Raw genomic sequence first — 23,493 nt, forward strand, 5'->3', positions numbered from 1 at the left:
ATACACAACAATCTGAGTTACTTGAGAGCTAAGTAACTTCCACAACTAACTTGTAACAAGCATATCCTAACAATCATTCTCCTAAACTAAACCTTATGACAAACAAATTCAGTTTACAGACATATATCACAAAGAATTAAGACATTCCACAAGACATTTCACAGATGTCTAGCTTCTCCCTCAACTTGCAAAAGGTTTCCAGCTTTAAAGGCTTGGTCATAATATCTGCAAACTATTCCTCAGTACTGCAGTGCGCAATCTCAACCACTCCTTTTTTTTTGTAAGATCTGAGTTACTTGAGAGCTAAGTAACTTCCACAACTAACTTGTAACAAGCATATCCTAACAATCACTCTCCTAAACTGAACCTTATGACAAACAAATTTAGTTTACAGACATATATCACAAAAAATTTCAACTTGCAAAAGGTTTCCAACTTCAAAGGCTTGGTCATAATATCTGCAATTTGTTCTGAGTACTATAGCAAAAGGTTTGCAGCTCGAACATATTTCTTTCTCGCGATATGGTTGGTCCATCCTTCTCCAAATCCTCCTAATATGAAATTGATGTCGCCTTCATCTTCAGCAATGAGGAGGAGCAATCATCCTTTACAGTGATGTCCCTGATAAAACCTTACGTCGCAATTAAAACAAAGCCCCTTTTCTGGACGTTCAGTGAGTTCCGCTTTGGAAAGTTGCCAGAATCTGGGTTTCGTTGCCGGAATAGAGAGGAGCGCTGGTGCTGGTCGACTTCCAGTCTTGTTTTGATGCGGGGATGGTGGCGTCCATGGTTGGATATTTAAACATCATGATACATGCAGCTAACAAAATTGGATATTTAAACATCATTGTCTATGGTCTTAACTTGGATAATCAATGAACGTACTTGTTTTACTCTTTAATATGCAGGGTACTTTGGGAATGAAAACATAGCATTCTTCACATTTTAGTGCTTATAATTTGTTTTGCAAAAGCTAAATGAATTGTATTAATTCAATACACAAGAAGTGAATAATTGTATAGTCATTTACCATTGCTGAGGAAAGAGATTCGTTAGGTAATACACATGAATCAGAGGTTTTAGTTTAGTTAACCAAGTTCGTTACAGCTTACCATTTGTCCCACATCTCTCGGATTTCACATGTGGGAGTGTTGAGGGGAATATAAATAAAGAGGTATTTGCATCGTTGCAACATACTTACCTGGATGGGGTCAATGGATGATCAAGAAGGTCCATGGCCTAGGTTGGTGACCTCCATTGCACTTCGGAGGGGTGCCTATCTAAGGTTTTCTCAAGTAGAACAACCTACATCATAATTTGATGCCGTGGGGGCCTGCGTTCGCGCGGCCCCCTCCAATAATAGTTTAATTTTTTTTGAATTGTATTGTTTTTAGAGATGACAAAATACCTTACAAGTTACTATTTTCTTTTGTTGGTTCAAGTTAGTATATTTAAATCATTAGCAAAAGTTAGCAAGTTTATGATTTTTTAAAATCAAGTCATTATGATTTTTTCACAATTAAATATTAATAAAGGCGTCAAATTAATAATTTAATTTGAATACATCATCTACCGTAAATTTATTAGACCTGCATCAAATTAAATCAATGCTATCTACTTTACATAATTTGATTGGATATATGTGTAAAAAAATTACGATTTTACTGTTAGTACATAGCAATCAATTTCATATGATAAATTTTTCATTAATAGCTAATTTGCACTACACTGCAACATTTCTAAAGAAAAACATGCAGAATGCACATGTGAAAGAGAATTGTGTAATATGACCAATAAATAAGATGGGAAAAAGGAAGTATGGGTTTTTGATATAATCTAGCAAATTGAGGGGTTCATTTTGATCACAAGGCAAAGAACTATCTTATTGTATCGTCAACAATTTACCTATATCCTCAAAGTGAGTAAGATGTTTGAATTAGAAAGTATGGAATATGATCAATATACAAAACTAGCAGCACATCTTCCATGATGAGTAAAAAGAAAAACAAGAATACTAAGAGGTCTAGTGATGAACAAATCAACTGACATAAGGCATTGTATCTTAAAGTTCTATAAACGGACATATAGACGAATGAAGGAAAGAAAGCATGTTCTAGGACTGATGGGGGCTCATTGTGTAAAGTGACTGTCCTGAATTTCTTGATATCAGCCTCCAACGGTTCCTTCTCCGGTAAAGACTTTGGAGTTTCAGCTAGGCAGTACACAATCTGTTATACTTGGCACAACTCGTAATCTGCTCCTTTAGAGACTGGTACTACGGAATTGAAATATGCACGAAGAAACTAAATTTGTGATACTTAAATCAAAAGCATTGCTAAAGGCACCATAAACTTTCATAAAAACTTACCTCATACGTATGAGAGCCACTTCGTAGGAGGTTAGTAGACCGCTTCAGCTCAGCAGCATATTTTTCTATTTTATTTGGACGGTGTATCGTCTTCAAAAACTCTGAAAGTTAAAAAAGAAAAAGACAAGACACAACAGCCAAATGTATATACATCAAACAACCACAAACTAAATAGAAGATAAACAAGACAGCAGAAACGATTTATTTGACCGAGGGAGTTACCAATTTCCGCTCGTGAGGGGCTCGGCTTCTCAGCAGGGCCAGCTCCCACAACCTCAGATATAGTTTCCTGTTCAGGTTCCTTGTCTTTCTCAGATCTAAAAAAATGTTGGAATATCTATCAAGATGGCATCACCCTCATACAATGATTTACTGTTGGAGATTGATATTTTTCTGATTTAATAGTTAATTGTGTTGCTGTTTTCTGTCATAATTAAAGTGTTGCTTGTTTAAGTTTAAGTGTCATAATTAAATTGTTGCTTATTTAGTAAGTAAAGCAGTCCTAGGTAATGATGTCTAGTGTTCTTAGGTGATGATGACTAGTGCTTAAGAGTAAATTTAGTGCAGATTTTATGTTTAGTCTTACAAGCAAGCTTATGGCTTGGCTCTATATATTTGTAGTGTATGCTTAAGTTTAATGTATCAAAGTATCTTAGCTTTTAGTACTTTGTTCTCAAAACTTTATTATCTTTTGATTTTTCTAGTTTTTTCTTCTTTCTTCCTCCACCATTTTGAACCTTAATTTTCAGTCTTGAGCTTATTGCTTCTGCTGCCTTTGCAAAAGCTAACAGTGGTATCAAGAGCCCCATTGATCTTACCGGGTCTGTGAGGTTAGAAAACTAGTGTAAAACTTTGAGGGTGAGAGAAAACCAGCAAGAAAACCTTCACAAAAACCTTTACAAAAAACTTTTAAACACCAAAAATGGCTTCCAATAGTGGTTCTTTACCTCCACCTCCTGTGTTTTTAGGAGAAAACTATGATTTGTGGGCTGTCAAAATGAAAACTTATTTGAGAGCTCAAAGTTTATGGGACGTGGTTGAAAATGGCAGCAACCCACCACCTCTCCCAAACAACCCAACATTAGCTCAAATAAGAAATCATAGTGATGAAGTAGCAAAAGAAGGTAGAGCTCTTGCCATAATACAAGCAGCTCTGCATGATGATATTTTTATCAAGATTTTGAATCTTGAAATTGCAAAAGAAGCTTGGAACAAGCTGAAGGAGGAGTACGAAGGAAGTGAAAGAACAAAGAAAATGAAAGTGTTGAACTTGAGAAGAGAGTTTGAAGCACTAAAAATGAAAGAAACTGAAACTGTTAGAGAGTTTTCTGACAGAATTTCTAAAGTTGTTACACAAATCAGATTGTTGGGAGAAGATCTCAGTGATCAAAGAGTTGTGGAAAAAATATTGGTGTGTCTTCCAGAGATGTTTGAAGCCAAAATTTCATCTCTTGAAGAAAATAAGAATTTTTCCGAAATCACAGTTGCAGAGCTTGTTAATGCTTTGCAAGCTTCTGAACAAAGAAGATCTTTAAGGATGGAAGAAAATGTTGAAGGTGCTTTTTTGGCCAGCAACAAAGGCAAAAACCAAAGCTTTAAACGTTTTGGGAAAAAGAAGTTTCCACCTTGTCCACATTGCAAAAAAGATACTCATTTAGATAAGTTTTGTTGGTACAGGCCAGGAGTTAAATGTAGAGCTTGCAACCAACTTGGTCAAGTGGAGAAGGTTTGCAAAAACAAAACAAACCAGCAGGAACAACAAGCCCGCGTTGTTGAGCACCACCAAGAAGATGAGGAGCAATTGTTTAAGGCTTCTTGCTATTTAGCATGTAGTAGCAAAGAAACATGGCTAATAGATAGTGGATGCACCAATCATATGACTAACAATGTTAGTTTGTTTAAAGAACTTGATGAATCTTTGTTGGAACAAAATGTGTTTAACAATAAACCTTAAAGAGTTTTGATGATAACAAGGTATTAAAAATTGTAAATTGGATTAGCTAATATTTGTTCAAGTGTACAGGACCATAATTATAAAGTTACATCATCATTGGTTCTGAATGAGCAAATAAAGAGCTATGGAAACAACAAAAATTTGAAGCTTGGACGCTCCTGAAGGCAACTTGCTCCTGAAGAAAAAGCGCTCCTGAAGTCAAGCTGCTCCTGAAGAAATAGCGCTCCTGAAGTAAGCTGCTCCTGAAGAATAGTGCTCCTGAAGACAAGAGGTCCAGAAGTCACATCATCAGAAGCTGCATCATCAGAAGCTGCAGAAGTCATCTCATCAGAAGCTGCATCATCAGAAGCTGCATCATCAGAAGCTGCCTCATCAGAAGCCATTTCACCAGAAGCTGAATATCAACTGGATTTGCAAAGAATCAAGAATTGAAGAATTATCAATGCAAAAGCTGTCTATTGGATTCGAAAACACAAACAAAGGATTAGTGGAGTTTGCAACGGTCATTTCAAAGGTGTTTGAAGGCATGTGTTTGCAATTTGGACAAAAGCGTTGACATTGTACTTTGTACGAATTGTACAACCACGTTCTCCACTACTCTGTTTTGTGTCTGCACTTCAAGACAAGAAAACAGCTCCAGAATACGGTCTCGCCTGCATAGATGTTCCTTTGGATAAGGAATGGATTTCAAATTTGTTCTTCATAGGACAACAACCAAATCAGGCAAAAGATCATTGGTGAAAGATCAAGCTTCAACAACGACTCTTTGGTGTGCTGGCAATTTCACAACGTCTCTTTCACACCTCTATATAAAGGAGTGAAGACCTAGAGATTTGGTAATGCAAGAACGCTGAACGAAAGACTCACAAAGATTTTCACAAGTACCAAACCTCTGCTGAAATTGTTCTGCATTCACTTAGAATTTCTGTGTCTCAAAGTCATATCTTAGAAATTCTTAAGTCCATTGAGTCTGTATCTGATTTGTATTGTGAGCACCTCTGATTGTATATCAAGTGTTCAACCTTAAACAATTTTCTGTGTAATTTTGTTTAGTTAGGAAGTCTCTTGCAGTTGTGCTTGAGCAGGAAGTCTCTTGATTGTGTTCTTGAGCAAAGGAAGTCTCTTGCTTGTGTGCTTGAGCATTGGAAGTCTCTTGCTTGTGTGCTTGAGCATTTGTAATCAGATATTACTCATAGTGAAATCTCCTTGGAAGTGCAAGGGGGACTGGACTACTTCCGGATTGTGGAAGGAACCAGTATAATTGCTTTGTGTCGTTCTTCTTCTCTCTCTCTGTTTTATTCCGCTACATTTAGATTCTGATTATCACTTCAGAAGCTGTCTCACTTAGCTTCTGATCAGTGTGTTCAGTTTTTAGGAGAAACGAAGAATTTTTCTAAAACACAATTCAACCCCCCCTTCTTGTGTTTTTCTCACCTTCAATTGGTATCTAGAGCCTTGGTCTGTTGTGTATCACTTAACCGTGCAACAGTCAAAGATCTGAGAAAAACATGACTACTCCTCCTCCTGATGGTGATACTAGCTATAAAAATGTCTCACATGATTATAGTGATAGTAAGAAAACCAGTGTTGGAAAAGTTCCAAAGTTCAATGGAGATGCTGAAGAGTTCTCTTGGTGGAAGACCAATTTTTACAGTTACATCATGAGCCTAGATGAAGAATTGTGGGATATTCTGGAAGACGGCGTTGGTGGTTTAGTCCTTGATGAAGAAGGAGCTGCTGTGGATAGAAAGAAACATACTCCAGAACTGAGGAAACTTTACAAGAAGCATCATATTATCAGAGGAGCTCTTGTCACTGCCATACCCAAAGCAGAATACATGAAGATGAGTGACAAATCCACTGCTAAAGCTATGTTTGCTTCTCTCTGTTCAAATTATGAAGGGAGCAAGAAGGTCAAAGAAGCAAAGGCTCTCCTGCTTGTACATCAGTATGAGTTATTCAAAATGAAGGATGATGAAACTATTGAGGAGATGTACTCAAGGTTTCAAACCTTAGTTTCTGGTCTACAGATTCTAAAGAAGAGCTATGTTGCTTCTGATCATGTAAGCAAGATACTCAGAAGCTTACCTGCCAGATGGAGACCAAAAGTGACTGCCATTGAGGAAGCTAAAGATTTAAACACTTTAAGTGTCGAAGATCTTGTTAGTTCTCTCAAAGTTCATGAGTTAAGTCTTAATGAACATGAGTCTACTAAGAAGAGTAAATCAATAGCTCTTCCATCCAAAGGCAAGTCATCAAAAGCTCTCAAAGTGGTTGAATCTGAAGAGGAAGAACAGTCAAGTTCAGACTCTGAACCAGATGCTGCTGAAATGGCCATGCTCTCAAACAGACTTCAATATCTGGCCAAGAAGAACAGAAAGTTTCTCTCCAGAAGGGGTAACTCCAGAAGCTCAAGGAAAGAAGATCAGAAGGGATGCTTCAACTGTAAGAAGCCAGGTCACTTCATTGCTGAATGCCCTGATCTTCAAAGAGAAAAGTCAAAGGACAAGTCAAAGAGGTCTACATTCAAACCAAGCAAATTCAAGAAGCAGATTAAGCAGAGTTTAATGGCAACCTGGGATGATTTGGGTAGTGAATCTGGATCTGATAAAGAGGAAGCTGATGAAGATGCAAAGGTAGTTGTTGGGTTGGTAGCAACAGCAACTTCAGAAGCTGGATCAGATTCAGACTCAGAAGATGAAAATGAGGTATATTCCAAAATTCCCAGAGATGAACTTGTTGAGTCACTTAAAGAACTTCTTACACATTTTGAAGTAAGAACCAATGAGTTGAAGGATTTAAAAGAAAAATATGCTGATTTGGTACAACAGCAAAAATCAACTCTATTGGATCTGAAAGCTTCTGAACAGGGACTTAGGGGCTTTGACTTCATGTGTAAAACATATGAAGACCAGCTCAGGTTCTTATGTCAGAAGCTACAAGAAAAGTGTAATGAAAAACCTTTAAGTAATCATGAAATTGCTCTTGAAGACTTCATTATATCTGGCATTGACAGAAGCAGAGTGGCTTCTATGATTTATAGCATTTACAAGAACAATGGCAGAGGAATTGGTTTTCCAGAAGTGAAACTGGAGAAAACCAATCTAAAGTCTTGTTGTGAATGCATCAAGGAAGGTCTGAAAACATTCTTTGTACCAGAAGGGGCTGAGTTGGAAACTGTTGTTCAATCAGAACCTGAAGCTTCTAGTTCTAAGGCTAAGATTACTTCAAAGCCAAAGAACTCTAAGTCAAAGGCTATGATCAAATCTGATTCCAAAACTTCAAAGGTTAGGATCCTGAAAAGATCAGAACCTATTCCTCAGAGTCTGGTGAAACCAAAATCTGGGGTTCTGAAGTCTAAGTTTCAGAAGAAGACAGTTACTGCTTCTGAAGTACCAAAACCTAAGGTGATGGCTAATCAGAAGCAACCCAACTCACAGCACAAGGTACAAGAAGTGAAGAGTAAAGCCTTAAGTACTAACCTTCCAGGACCCATAGAACAATGGGTACCTAAATCTAAAAATGTCAATGATGCAGGTATGTCTAAGAGCAGTGCCAAAGCAAAGATCATGGTACCTAGACAGCGGTTGCTCAAGACACATGACAGGAGACAAGTCCATGTTCCTCAGCCTAACAATGAAAGAGGGAGGAAATGTGAAATTTGGAGGGAACCAGTCAGGCAGGATCATAGGTACAGGAACTATTGGTAATTCCTCTACCTCAATTAATAATGTATGGTTGGTAGATGGTCTTGAACATAACCTTTTGAGCATTAGTCAATTTTGTGATAATGGTTATGATGTGCTTTTTGAAAAACCCAACTGTACAGTAATCAACAAGGAAGACAAATCCATTGTGTTCAAGGGAAAGAGAGTTGACAATGTCTATAAAATCAATTTTTCTGAACTGGCTGATCAGAAGGTGATTTGCCTACTATCAGTGAATGATAAGAAATGGATGTGGCACAGAAGGTTGGGACATGCTAACTGGAGGTTAATCTCTAAGCTTAGTAAGTTACAACTTGTGAAAGGGCTACCAGACATTGACTATCATTCAGATGCACTTTGTGGTGCATGTCAGAGAGGGAAAATTGTGAAGTCATCTTTTAAAACCAAAGACATTGTCTCAACCTCAAGACCTTTAGAATTACTCCATATTGATTTATTTGGACCAGTGAGTACTGCATCCTTATATGGAAGTAGATATGGATTAGTCATTGTTGATGATTACAGCAGATGGACTTGGGTGAAATTCATAAAGAGTAAAGATGTTGCGTGTGATGTATTCAGTAGCTTCTGCACTCAAATTCAATCTGAAAAAGAATCAAAAATTTTGAAAGTCAGAAGTGATCATGGTGGAGAATTTGAAAATGAGCCATTTGAAGCTTTTTGTGAAAAACATGGAATTTTCCATGAATTCTCTTCTCCTAGAACACCACAACAAAATGGAGTTGTAGAGAGAAAGAATAGAACTTTACAAGAAATGGCCAGAACCATGATTCATGAAAACAATTTACCAAAACATTTTTGGGCAGAAGCAGTGAATACAGCATGCTATGTTCAAAACAGGATCTATATTAGACCTATTTTGGAGAAAACAGCATATGAACTCTTTAAAGGAAGAAAACCCAATATCTCTTACTTTCATCAATTTGGATGTACTTGTTACATTCTGAACAACAAGCTCTACCTAAAGAAATTTGATGCCAAGGCCCAAAGAGGAATCTTTTTAGGTTACTCTGAAAGGTCAAAGGCATACAGAGTGTATAATTCAGAAACACTCTGTGTTGAAGAATCTATGCACGTTAAATTTGATGACAAGGAGCTTGAAGATAAAACTTCAAAGCAAGGTGAAAGTTTTGCAGAGATACAGGTTCCTGAAGCTACTCCAGAACCTGATCAGATAGCTGAGTCTGAAGATAGTCCAGAAGCTGAACCCACATCAGAAGCGCAAAATGAAACTGCTTCTGATGAAGCACAAGATGGCTCACATCAAGAAGATCCTCCCAGAAACACATTCAAACACAAGTCTTCACATCCTGAGGAGCTAATCATTGGAAACAAAGATAGTCCAAGAAGAACAAGATCACATTTCAGACAAGAAGAGTCAATGATTGGACTAATCTCAATGATTGAACCTACAACAGTTGATGAAGCACTTTCAGATGATGGATGGATCCTAGCTATGCAAGAAGAGTTGAATCAATTTCAAAGAAATGATGTGTGGGATCTGGTACCCAAACCTCAGCACAAGAACATTATTGGAACAAAATGGGTATTCAGAAACAAGCTGAATGAGCAAGGTGAAGTAACAAGAAACAAAGCAAGGCTTGTTGCACAAGGGTATAGTCAACAAGAAGGCATTGATTACACTGAAACGTTTGCTCCAGTTGCAAGATTGGAAGCAATCAGGTTACTTCTTTCCTATGCAGTTAATCATGGCATAATATTATATCAGATGGATGTCAAGAGTGCATTTCTCAATGGTGTCATAGAAGAAGAAGTGTATGTTAAGCAACCTCCTGGATTTGAGGATATTAAATATCCTGACCATGTTTTTAAACTGAAGAAATCACTATATGGCTTGAAACAAGCTCCCAGAGCTTGGTATGATAGACTAAGTAATTTCTTAATCAAAAATGATTTTAAGAGAGGACAGGTTGACACTACACTCTTCAGAAGGACCCTTGGGAAAGATATTCTTGTTGTGCAAATATATGTTGATGATATAATATTTGGTTCTACTAGTGCATCTCTTTGCAAGGAATTTTCTGAGTTAATGCAGGATGAATTTGAAATGAGCATGATGGGAGAGCTGAAGTTCTTCCTTGGCATCCAAATCAATCAATGCAAAGATGGAGTCTATGTTCATCAATCAAAGTACACAAAGGAGCTTCTGAAGAAGTTCAAACTTGAAGATTGTAAAGTGATGAACACTCCAATGCATCCTACGTGCAACCTGAGCAAAGAAGATGAAGGAGCTAAAGTAGATCAGAAGCTGTATAGAGGTATGATTGGTTCTTTGTTATACCTCACTGCATCTAGGCCAGATATTTTATTCAGTGTATGCTTGTGTGCAAGATTCCAATCAGATCCTAGAGAATCTCATATGACTGCTGTCAAGAGAATCTTCAGGTATTTGAAGGGAACAACTAATCTTGGACTCCTTTATAGGAAATCCTTAGATTATAAGCTAATTGGATTCTGTGATGCTGATTATGCTGGTGATAGGATTGAAAGAAAATCAACCAGTGGCAATTGTCAATTTCTGGGTGATAATCTTATATCCTGGGCTAGCAAAAGACAAACAACTATTGCTATGTCTACAGCAGAAGCAGAATACATTTCAGCTGCAAGTTGTTATACACAACTACTTTGGATGAAACATCAGTTGGAAGATTATCAGATAACTGCTAACAGTATTCCCATTTATTGTGATAATACTGCTGCTATTTGTTTGTCTAAAAATCCAATTTTGCATTCAAGAGCTAAGCACATTGAAATCAAACACCATTTTATCAGAGATTATGTTCAAAAAGGAATTTTAGATATACAATTCATTGATACTGAAAATCAATGGGCTGATATATTTACTAAGCCTTTAACTGTTGAAAGATTTGATTTTATAAAGAAAAATTTGAACATGCACTTCGTGTCTGATTAAATGTTTGCTTGCTCCTGAATAGGATTTTAGGCTCTGAAGTTAGTTCAGAAGCAGTAGTCCATCAGAAGCTCTTTATTGAGGTTCTGAGGAAAACTCGCTTCTGATGATGACATCGGCATCTGAAGTCCAGAAGCTGGATTTGTTGCTTCTGAATAGTTGGATTAGTGGAAACGTTGGGAGTTACTTTTTAAAGTAACTTCTGGCCCACTAACTTGATAGTTACTCTGTGAACTTCTTACGTGGCCTGTATGTGTTGGCGTATAACTAAAAAGGGCAATGATGATTTAATAGCTATGAAAGTACTTTTCACGCGCCCCCAATTTTGTCATTAATGTTATGTTTGTTTGTCTCTTTTGAATTGCAATCGTTTTACTTTTAACACTTTGTCAATTCACACACTACTCACTCACAACAAACACATTTGCTCTCAAACCTCTTGCGAAGTAAGCGCATTCTCTCAACCTTAGAACCCTAAAAATCTTCATCTTCTTCAAATCTTCGTCAATCATCAAATGGCATCATCAAGCTCAAAAGTTTCAGAATCTACATCAAACAAGCAAAGCGTATCAGAATCTGGGTCCATCTACAAAGAAAAGACTATGAATATTCCATGGGAATCCTTGATAGTCCAAATAGAGTCACCAGTGGACTTTATTTCACTCAAGAAGTACGAAGTAAACATGGAAGGTTTAATAGAAACACAGGAGCTGTCTGAGTATTTCAGAATGCTAAATGGGCCAACATATGTGAATTTGGTCAAGGACTTTTGGTTAAAAGCTGAAGTGTACAATGAAAAGCCTGCAAAAGTTGTAAGCAAACAAGCTGGGTCAAAGAAAGGGAAAATGGTCATGGATATGAATCCTACATCATTTGACAGCTTAGAAATAAGGTCTGAAGTGATGGGCATTCCTATAACCATCACTGAGGAAGTTATAGCTAAAGCTTGTAGAAGGCATGCAGAGGGAAGATTCCAAGAAATAGTCAGGAAGGAAGATGTCCTGCTACAAGGTTACTACAACACTCTTTTGGGTGGGAAGAAGGATGCAAAGCCCTCTGAAATGGAGATTCACAACAGGATGTTGGTGAAGTTCAGTAATGATTGCTTCTTTCAAAGAGCAGGAGGATCTGACCAACCCAACAATCAACAGAAGCTAGCAATTTACTTCATGGCTATTTTGGAAAAGATAAACTTCCCAAGATATGTAATGGATCATCTCTGCTGGGCCATAAACGAAAGCATTACAAGAGAAAGAAAACAAGTACCCTATGGAAGATTGCTGTCTGAAATCTTTCATCAAGGAAGGGTGCTGGAGTTCTTAAAAAGGACAAGGAGTGCTTCTGATAAATGTTTCAAAGTCTCTACTGCTGAAAGGACTATCAGTAGCAGGAGCTTACACTCTATGAAGTTCTTCAAAGAAGCCCCTAAAGATGAGAAGTGGTTAGAGATGACAACTGCTGAGACTGAGATAATCAGGGACTTTCCTCCCATCTTTAAAGAAAGCAACCCTGAAATCTTAGCCAATTTAGTAGCTGAGTACATCTTGGAGGAAGATGCAAGCACTCAGGATGAAGCTGCTCCTGTTAAAGTGAAGAAAGTTAAAAGTGCTCCTGGAGCTGCTGCTGATAAGGTCAAGCAACTGAAAGTTGTTAAGAGAAAGAGAGGAAAGACTGAAACTGTCTACCATAAAGAGAAGTTGGATGAAGCTCTGGACGAGTTAGAGAAAGAAGAAGCTGATCCCAAGTTGAAGAAGAAGAAAGCTCCTCTTGAGTTGAAAAACTCTATGTTTGAAGTAACTCCAGTCATGGAAAGGATGGCTAAGGAATACGCTGCTGATAAGTTAGCAGATAGAATGGAGAAGAAGAAAATTAGGGCTGCTTCTATTCCCATAAAAAGAAGCAAGGACAGATCAGAGTCAGTCATCACAGAAGAGCATCTGAATAAAGCTCTTGATGGGATAAAGGCAAATGAGCACAAGAAGAAGGCATCTGAACTAACCTTCACTCCAATGGTTGAAGTAACTTCTGATATGGAGAAAGAAGCTGATGGGCAAGCTGTTCAGATGCTAACTGAATTAAAAAGGAAAGAAGCTCAATACAATTTGGAGAGGGATCAAAGGCTCAAGGCTTCAGGTCTGGAGAATTGTGATGAATTTTTCAAGAAGAAGTCTGAAGAAGTCAAGGAAGTGGCTGTTAAAGCTTCAGAAGCGGTTCTGAAAGCACCTAGTACTATCACTTCTGAAGCTGGCCCTGCAGATCAGGTAATCCAGATTCCAGTCACCTCTATCTTCACTTCACCCTCTTCACCATCAGCACCTGAACCAATAGAAGACACTTCTGTCTTAGACAATCTTGCTCTCCACTACTCAGGTGAGTTACCCTTAGACAAAGCCTCAGAAAAAGCCTCTGAAACAACTCCAGAAGCAGCTGCTTCTGAAAATGTTGTTTCAGAAAACCCTCATCAACAAACACCTGAACCACATAAACCCACAACACCCCCACAATCACCAATAGCCATCACTGACCCCCAACTCAACACTCAAACAACAACTTCACCACAACAACCACCATCTGAAACTGAATTTCAACCTTTACCTGAACACTCTCCTGAACCAACTCCCATGGATGTTGACATCTCTCTAGTCAATGTTCAAGCCTCAACCTCCACCACACACATTGATTCTGACCAGCCCTCATCTTCTAACACACAAACACACCTTACCATTCCAGTTCCTAACCCTATTCAAGACTTAGAAATCAGTGATTCTGATCTTGAAATCCTTGAACATCCACCCACAAACGTCCTGGAATCTGGATATATCAATTCTGAGCTTCTGACAATCTTGAGTCAGATGCACAATCTGGTGGATCAAAGAAGGACGATTGATCTCACAGGTGCATATGAAGACTCCTGGGCATCACTTCAGAACAGGGCAGCTGAGCTTATTGAAGAAATCAAGGCTAAATGCATCAGAGTCAAGCAAGCTTCAGTCAGAAGGCTAATGGAAAACCTGAATCAGAGTCTTAGAGTAAGAAGTTCTACACTGCTCTTGGCAAACCAGCCTTTCTTCTTTGAAACGGATTACTTGACCAGAGAAGCAAGGCTGTGTAAGCTTCTGAAGAAACAGATGGCACAGCAGCAGCAAGAAGCTAGAGAAAGGGAACAAGCTCTTCTTCAGAGGCAACAACAACTTGAAGAATTGTTGAAGAAGAAGATTGAAGAAATGGAAGAGATGAAGAAACAACAACAAACCAACCCTTAGTTGCACACCCTTGTGTTTTTCTTTGTTTGTTGTTTGTTTTATTTTCTTAGTCCTTGCTTCTGAAATCATCTTGTCTTATTTCTTTTGCTTCTGAATGCTTACTGATTCTGACTGTTTAGCTGCTTCTGACAATTGAATATACATGATTTTTGCTCTGACTTATTTAGTTCATTTTCTTTTATACTCTCTCCTGTTTGAGTTTTTCTCATATCTTTTTGTCTTTTGTGCTTAGATTTATTTTAATTTTTTTTGATAATGACAAAAGGGGGAGTATATGTGACAAGTATTTAAAGGCTCTGAGCCCCATTAATGGCATTTGAAATTTTTGAAAAACTTCTATCTTTTTACCTTATTGGTATAAGCTATGAATGAACGAAGGAGTATCAAAATTCAAGTAAAGTTAATTGAACCATTCTTCTTATCTATAAGTTAATTCTTTCAATGATTCAATTTTGCTTTTAAGCTCTGATAATAATTATTGCGCGCAAAATGAATTTAATTAACCTGGATAGAACTTAGGGGGAGCTTACAAACCTCACCTTAAAGACTATCAGACTCAGGGGGAGTTTGAGCTTACAAACCTCAGATTCTGAGCTTACAAACCTCAGAACCCCAAAGTCAACTTGTTAATTAGATTAACAACAATTGATCAATTTTAAATACTTTTGTTTGTCATCATCAAAAAGGGGGAGATTGTTGGAACAAAATGTGTTTAACAATAAACCTTAAAGAGTTTTGATGATAACAAGGTATTAAAAATTGTAAATTGGATTAGCTAATATTTGTTCAAGTGTACAGGACCATAATTATAAAGTTACATCATCATTGGTTCTGAATGAGCAAATAAAGAGCTATGGAAACAACAAAAATTTGAAGCTTGGACGCTCCTGAAGGCAACTTGCTCCTGAAGAAAAAGCGCTCCTGAAGTCAAGCTGCTCCTGAAGAAATAGCGCTCCTGAAGTAAGCTGCTCCTGAAGAATAGTGCTCCTGAAGACAAGAGGTCCAGAAGTCACATCATCAGAAGCTGCATCATCAGAAGCTGCAGAAGTCATCTCATCAGAAGCTGCATCATCAGAAGCTGCATCATCAGAAGCTGCCTCATCAGAAGCCATTTCACCAGAAGCTGAATATCAACTGGATTTGCAAAGAATCAAGAATTGAAGAATTATCAATGCAAAAGCTGTCTATTGGATTCGAAAACACAAACAAAGGATTAGTGGAGTTTGCAACGGTCATTTCAAAGGTGTTTGAAGGCATGTGTTTGCAATTTGGACAAAAGCGTTGACATTGTACTTTGTACGAATTGTACAACCACGTTCTCCACTACTCTGTTTTGTGTCTGCACTTCAAGACAAGAAAACAGCTCCAGAATACGGTCTCGCCTGCATAGATGTTCCTTTGGATAAGGAATGGATTTCAAATTTGTTCTTCATAGGACAACAACCAAATCAGGCAAAAGATCATTGGTGAAAGATCAAGCTTCAACAACGACTCTTTGGTGTGCTGGCAATTTCACAACGTCTCTTTCACACCTCTATATAAAGGAGTGAAGACCTAGAGATTTGGTAATGCAAGAACGCTGAACGAAAGACTCACAAAGATTTTCACAAGTACCAAACCTCTGCTGAAATTGTTCTGCATTCACTTAGAATTTCTGTGTCTCAAAGTCATATCTTAGAAATTCTTAAGTCCATTGAGTCTGTATCTGATTTGTATTGTGAGCACCTCTGATTGTATATCAAGTGTTCAACCTTAAACAATTTTCTGTGTAATTTTGTTTAGTTAGGAAGTCTCTTGCAGTTGTGCTTGAGCAGGAAGTCTCTTGATTGTGTTCTTGAGCAAAGGAAGTCTCTTGCTTGTGTGCTTGAGCATTGGAAGTCTCTTGCTTGTGTGCTTGAGCATTTGTAATCAGATATTACTCATAGTGAAATCTCCTTGGAAGTGCAAGGGGGACTGGACTACTTCCGGATTGTGGAAGGAACCAGTATAATTGCTTTGTGTCGTTCTTCTTCTCTCTCTCTGTTTTATTCCGCTGCATTTAGATTCTGATTATCACTTCAGAAGCTGTCTCACTTAGCTTCTGATCAGTGTGTTCAGTTTTTAGGAGAAACGAAGAATTTTTCTAAAACACAATTCAACCCCCCCTTCTTGTGTTTTTCTCACCTTCAAATCTTTTTACTCCAAAGTTGTCATTGGCAATGGACAACATGTTGAGGTCAAAGGCAAAGGAGTTGTGGCTGTTGAAACTCTCTCAGGTATAAAATATATTTCGGATGTTTTATTTGTACCTGAGATAAATCAAAGTCTTTTGAGTGTTGGACAAATGATGGAGAAAAATTATTCTTTGCTTTTTAAGGATATGAAATGCACTATTTTTGATCCTTCTGGAACTAAATTAATGATTGTTGAAATGAGAGGCAAAAGCTTTCCAGTAGAGTGGAAGCAAACATCCTTGCGTGTTTTTCCAAGTAGAGTTGAAGCGAGTTTTTCAGCTCAAAAAAGGGGAATTTTGGATGACAATTATGCTAGATGCAATATTGCTATGTTAGAGACTGCAAGGTATACTGAAGCTGCTAATTTTGAGGGCTGTAAAGTTACCATGCAGGAGGAGAAAAAGATTATTGAGAAGTATGTTGGTTGTAATGTTGTTGATGCCTCTGTTTATGACTTGTGTGGTTTTCAAAATGAAAGTGGAGACATTCTAGATTATGCAGAAAGCGACGATGTCAAAACTGCATCTGATTGTGTTTTTTCATTTGGTCGTGTTGTGTCTGATTGGAATTCGAAGAAGCAAGAAGGGGTCACCCAATCATCAACTAAAGCTCAATGTGTTTCCGCTGCAACAGATACAAAAATTTGGCCAATGAAGTTTTATCAGATGAAGGTTGGAAAGATGAGATCAATGCTTGGAGTTTTTTCAAGAAAAATATCAAGGAGGAGTGTTGGAGATTGATATTTTTCTGGTTTAATAATTAATTGTGTTGCTGTTTTCTGTCATAATTAAAGTGTTGCTTGTTTAAGTTTAAGTGTCATAATTAAATTGTTGCTTATTTAGTAAGTAAAGCAGTCCTAGGTAATGATGTCTAGTGTTCTTAGGTGATGATGACTAGTGCTTAAGAGTAAATTTAGTGCAGATTTTATGTTTAGTCTTACAAGCAAGCTTATGGCTTGGCTCTATATATTTGTAGTGTATGCTTAAGTTTAATGTATCAAAGTATCTTAGCTTTTAGTACTTTGTTCTCAAAACTTTATTATCTTTTGATTTTTCTAGTTTTTTCTTCTTTCTTCTCCACCATTTTGAACCTTAATTTTCAGTCTTGAGCTTATTGCTTCTGCTGCCTTTGCAAAAGCTAACATTTACAATTATAACCAACATAACAAGCAAAAGATTCAAGTTAAACCCCTATCTGGCTTGATAAAAAGAGTTTCAGTTTTCAGGGAGTAAGTTAAAATTTGGAGACTTTACAACCAGCAAAAATTATGCCGGAAATTTGGCTCGAGCAAAACGTCGCATATAAAACAGCAAGAAAGCTTTTGAAGTCTTGAAAATTATTTTTGAATAGTTTTGTTCATTGGAAGCAGGTAGGGTAACGTTTAATTGTTCCATTTTCTTTTGAAGAATATTTTAGTATCTACCCTAGATAGGCTCCATCAAATTGACAATTTTTTTTTGAAGACTGTACAATATTTTCATGTTCAGCACTAGCATTAAAGATCGTCTAAGGGTCCAAACAGCATTATGACATCTGAATGCACAAATCTCTGGCGTAGAGAATATCATATCTTAAAAAGCAAAATGGAAAGGGATAAAATAAAAAAGGCGTACATAATGAAGGCATGAAGAAGAAGAAAAAAAGTATAAGAATGCTCGTGGATTGCAACACATTACGGCAATGTCCGGTAGGCATAAAAAAGGATCTTCTTGATGGACTGAAAATTCAGATATCTACCTTATTCTGCGGCTTGGCTTTGCTGTTCCTGTAACATTTACAACTTCTGCTTCCCACTCTTTTTTCTACAGAAAGAAAGAGAGAGAATTGGATACTTTACAATTTACATTAGGAGGAGAATATAACAAATCAATCACTAAGAGGACCAGATAAGCTTACCATTGTGTCTCTCATTTTCTCAAACAAGATTGATTTTACATCATCTTTGCAGACCCAGCGAAAAAGTTCAAAAGTCAGCCTTTTAGAGGATGCACGGACATTTTGGTCTTGGTGTTCTGGAAGCATTTTCAAAATTCTTTTCGGGAGCACGATTTTAGCTCCAAATTCACTAGCAGCATGAGGACAGATAATTATATCATTATACGAGAGCAACAAAACAGACACAGCTACTATAGATTTTGCAACACGATTCCAAACCTTAAAGCTTGAAACATAACATCTATTGCAGGCACCACCGCTTTAGCAACTTTGTTCATGCGGAATTATTGATGTGTAAACTAAATCACAAAGAATCTTAAGAAAAGAGAATTCACCATATCAAAAATATTATGAACCAAAACAAGGAAAATAGAAAACACTAGAACAGGGCTAAATGAAAGCATAAAATATATAGTTTCATCGAAAAGAATTTCCATATCAGTTGGGGCAATGGAAAACAGGACTACTTGAATTCAAAAGTTTCATAGCCTCGTAAATATGCAACAGAAAGAGAGATGTATTTCTGTGATCCAACATAAACAGGGCTCTACAATATACTTTCATCAAAAAGAAATTTCATATTATTAATTGAGCTTAACTTGCACATGCCAAACCATTAATCAGGACAATCAAACCTCAACAATGCCATCCACTACTGTCTCACTTTTTCGATTTCTAGGATCTATAAACTCAATTCCTAAACTCACATCAGTTTACAAACTCTAGATTTTAAAAAGTATTACAAGATAAATCAAACGCACCGTAAATGTCAAAATATTTTCAGAGCGCAATATGAAATATGGAGTACAGATATTGCGAAAACCCGCTACCAGAGGCCAATCACTCAATTGAATCATATGTTAAGCAAGAACTTAAGAAAATAATTTTTATATGAATATCAGACACCATGATCATAAATGATGAATGAAGTCCTCAAGTTGAATATTGTAATGGAATTGCAAGACAGTGAGATCAAATACACATAAAGAATAGTACCAGAAATGCATCGACGGCCTCCAATTCCACAAAGAGCAAAAACACTGCATGAGCTTTCTCTACCGTCTTTCGCCTTCCCGTTAGACATTTAGCCACAACTGCATCACAAACTTCCTTCCCAAACAACTTGCCCCGAAGATCAAATTCAAATTCAAAGTCAAAGTCAAATAAATTTGTTATATAGAGAAAATATTCATGATTTATTAAGATGTTATAATTCATTATATTAAAAATGCAATTAAATTAAATTAAATATTAAATATAAATTACGAAGTACTAACAGACACTGACACCGAACAAGCCTTTGATCATAAGTGTCGGTGCTACAGAGAATATGAACACTAATAACTAGAAATTAAGTATGAAATTATGATCACCTCCCAACGTCAGCATCTACAGCTTGCATGTAATCAATCAACGCATCAAGTGCCTTCTCCTGCACATGAGCATTCAAATCCGCGACAATCTTATTTAAAAAATGACCTACCAAATTCAAACTCCTCAACTTTTAAATGCAAAAAACCCTAACCAACCGACAACAGAAACCCTAACCAACCAATAACAGAAACACTAACTAACTAACTAGCTAACCGAATTGACGGATACGAGGGTCCTTAGGATCATTGATGGAGTGACAAAGAGAAGCCAAATCGATATTCGCCTTATTACATACTGAGCATATAGATGAGAGGAATGATATTAAGAGCAATAACTTGCAGTGCATATAGATGAGAAGAATGATATTACGCCTCATATCGAACTTTCCAATTCTTGTGAGAAAGACGATCCTCCCATGAAAGATTCTTGGCTTCCTTTAACAACTTGTCTTGGCTTCCTCGCAGGCAGGTGTATAAGAAGGAACCAAAACAGCAAAACTAGTATTAGATTCATGATCACTCTGAAAATCAGCAAAACTGGTCTGTTTGTGCTTACAACCTGAAACCTGGCCTATTACGAATGTCAAAGTGGTCCCAAGATTTCAGTCCCTATAACCAGAAACAGGCGCACACCCAGGTCTGGAGTACCAAACAGACACAGTGCGTAGCAATTTCATTGGAATTTTTCATGTGGCAGTTGGATTACAACTCATGTGGCCTTGGAAATTTAGCAGCATTGGAATTTTACATTATCATTATATGAGAGCAACAAAACAGACACAGCTACTATATAGTTTTGCAACGAGATTCCAAACCTTAAAGCATGAAACATAACATCTATTGCAGGTACCACCGCTTTAGCAACTTTGTTCTTTATCGCTTTCTCCATTGCATCCTAAAATTACCAAAAGACTTAATAAAGAAAGGGTGAAAAATATGACTAGTAGATGCAAAGTTATTGATGTGTAAACTAAATCCCAAAGAATCTTAAGAAATGAAAATTCACCATATCAAAAAATATTATGAACCAGAACAAGGAAAATAGATAACAATAAAACAGGAAATACACAAGAAATGAAGCCATAAAATATATAGAATTGTCATGTGGAAGTGGAAAACAGGACTAATTTACTTCAAAAGTTTCATAAACTCCTAAATATGCAACAGAATGGGAGCTCTATTTTTAAATGTTCCAACATAAACGGGCCTCCACGGTATTTCTTTCAGCAAAAAGAAATTTAAAATTATTAATTGAGACTAACTTGCACATGCCAACCATCACTCAAGACAATCAATCCTCAACAATGTCATCCACTACCAGAACAATAAACTTTTTCTATTTCTAGATTCTATAAACTCAATTCCTAAACATGCAGCAGTAAATGACAAAATATTTTCACTGCTCAATATGAAATACAGAGTAGAGAATTTGCAAAAACCCACTATCAGAGGCTAATCACTCAATTCAGTCATATGCAAAGCCAGAACCTAAGAATATAATAACTGTAATATTAATATCAGAAACCATGATCATATATGATGAATGAAATCCTCAAGTTGAATATTGTAGTAAAATCAAATACACATTCTTTTTAAAAGAATCCGCCACAATCTTTTTAAAAGAATGACCTACCATATTCAAAGTTCAAACTCCTCAAAAAACACAAAAATCACCGTTAAATGCAGAAAACATTTAGTGTATGTTTGGTTCCACTTCTAGAGGGGCAAAACTGATTTTGGAGGTGTAGAAATGATTCTGACATGTTTGTTTACTTTCGAGTAGAATTGATTTTTCCTCCATAATTGATTCTAACTGAAGCTAGGACTTGTAGCTTTTGATTCTAAAATAGATCTTTACACACAAGTTTATAGTTCAACTCACTTTTACATGAACATATCCAAATACAAGTTTATAGTCAGAATTAATTCCCTCAAAATAATTTCTTATCACCGCAGAACCAAACATACACTTACCAACAAAAAACAAAAATACTAACTAACCAAATTGACGGATACGAGGGTCCTTAGGATCGGTGATGGAGTGACAAAGAGAAGCCAAATCGATATTTGCCTCATATCGAACCTTCCAGTTCTTATGAGAAATATGATCCTCGCAATGAAGTTTCTTCGTTTCCTTTAACAAATTCTCTTCCATTGAAATTTTCTTGGCTTCCTCGCAGGCAGGTGTATACGAAGGAACCAAAACAGAAAAATGTACAGATGTGCAACAAGACGATGACTTGCACAACAAGTCACTGGATATTCAGAATCACGATACCTTGTACAAAAAATCTAGGAAGGTGCAGATCAATCCAATGGAACATGATAAAGAGGGAAGTACTTCTTTTCATTTTGCATTAGTTAATGTAACTGGTGAGATAGTTCAGCACAATTTAGGGGATAAATCGATTCCTGTCATACAAGTAATGACAGGGGAAGAGTTCCAGACTATAGAGAATGTGCAGGAAGATCAGGATGACAAGGATATCTCTCAAAATGCAAGGGAACATGAACAAATTGCAAACACTAAGATGGATGCGACTGTTTCTGGTGGATAAGGTTCACATCATGAATCAGGTTTCTGCTGAAGCAATTCTTGTCTCTGCACATGATGCAGGAAGCAATAATCTTATACCACTCACTGATACTTCTGAGGTAGTAGCTGCGTCTGAAAGCCAGCCTAATATGGTCGATACAAATAATCAGGAGCTTCATTGACAATCTGAAGGAATATCTTATTGCTTTAAGTGGTTATCTAGATGGTAAAAATGGCAACCTTGATGTTTTACCAGATAAACCAGTGTAAGACAAAACTAGCTTAGGAGATTAAACCAACAACTCTGCAAATTCTAAGATGAACTGATATAACTTGCTTGGCATGCAAGATGGTTTCATTCCTGTTGTTTCCAGAAAACAGAAAAAGAATCATGGTAAAAAAATTCCAGGAAAGAATCATATTCAAGAAAAATGAATATTTTGTGCGTACATATTAGATCTGGTCAACTAAATTACTGTATGGATAGAGAGTATGCCATTGCTCCTTCCTGATGTCTCTTCTTGCTTCATTCTTAGATTTTCTTTAATTTCATATGCAGTTCCAGGAATTTCACACCATTCTTGATGATAATAGGAACAGAGAAAAAATTGTTATATGCTAGCATAACTCAATAATCATTTAGAGAATATTATGTTATCAAAATAATCATATAGTTCACCTCAAAGTTAAAATTCAACTATAAAATACTTTTAATCCTAGAAACAAGAGTATTAAACTCTGATGCACCATCAACCCCACCAAGGTTACTGTCAGCCAGAATTTACAAGTCTGAGAAGAAAGTAACACTGGACAATCCCATCTGTTATACCCATCTAAGAGTGTTTAAGAGTGCCATAGCCTCGCCTTCATAACTAGCATCTCTGGCCATTCCACCCTGATAAAGCCTTCACAAAATTACATTCCCAGCACTCGTATCCTGTAATGCCTTCTGATCGAAAAAAACTCGCATCAGCGAAGCACTGAAACTCCTTACACGCTGCAGACCACAATATTCTACCTGTTGAGTCACGTTTGTTCAATAATATCTCCATCGTCACAAACCACAATATTGTTCTTCACTTTGATTAATTCTGTAACATTGCCGCACAAACTGGAGACAACCTTTGTTCTCGTGAAAGGGATCACTATTAGTGCTTGAGCCAGAGGCTGTCATTGCAGGGATCACTTTTAG

General features: G+C 37.0%; 1 protein-coding gene and 1 non-coding gene across 7 annotated transcripts; one reads left to right on the top strand and one right to left on the bottom strand.

Moving 5' to 3' along the window:
• The first annotated feature begins 1,192 nt into the window (after nucleotides 1-1,192).
• LOC146897523 (U1 spliceosomal RNA) lies at nucleotides 1,193-1,353 on the top strand. Its single transcript, XR_015024331.1, has one exon. It is a non-coding gene; the product is annotated as a U1 spliceosomal RNA (small nuclear RNA).
• Nucleotides 1,354-1,918: 565 nt separating this feature from the next.
• On the bottom strand, nucleotides 1,919-22,502 carry LOC146897524 (protein MOR1-like). 6 transcript variants are annotated; one of them, XM_085737530.1, is made up of 8 exons: nucleotides 21,767-22,497; nucleotides 19,389-20,660; nucleotides 18,612-18,707; nucleotides 18,354-18,522; nucleotides 18,195-18,259; nucleotides 2,590-2,684; nucleotides 2,368-2,468; nucleotides 1,919-2,268 (listed from the first exon to the last, which is right to left on the bottom strand). In XM_085737530.1, the coding sequence occupies exons 3-8, from the start codon at nucleotides 18,668-18,670 to the stop codon at nucleotides 2,212-2,214; spliced, it is 546 nt and encodes a 181-aa protein (XP_085593656.1). In that variant the 5' UTR covers nucleotides 18,671-18,707; nucleotides 19,389-20,660; nucleotides 21,767-22,497; the 3' UTR covers nucleotides 1,919-2,211. The 6 variants fall into 6 exon arrangements, with proteins under 6 accessions (XP_085593656.1, XP_085593658.1, XP_085593655.1 ...); XM_085737532.1 differs by lacking the exon at nucleotides 18,612-18,707 and having other exon boundaries at nucleotides 1,919-2,274; nucleotides 19,389-19,514; nucleotides 19,766-20,660; nucleotides 21,767-22,488; XM_085737529.1 differs by having other exon boundaries at nucleotides 1,919-2,274; nucleotides 21,767-22,477.
• Nucleotides 22,503-23,493: the final 991 nt, after the last annotated feature.

The sequence above is a fragment of the Medicago sativa genome, chromosome 8, assembly GCF_051527215.1.
Source record: "Medicago sativa cultivar Bolivia chromosome 8, Bolivia_mono, whole genome shotgun sequence".
NCBI lineage: Eukaryota > Viridiplantae > Streptophyta > Magnoliopsida > Fabales > Fabaceae > Medicago > Medicago sativa.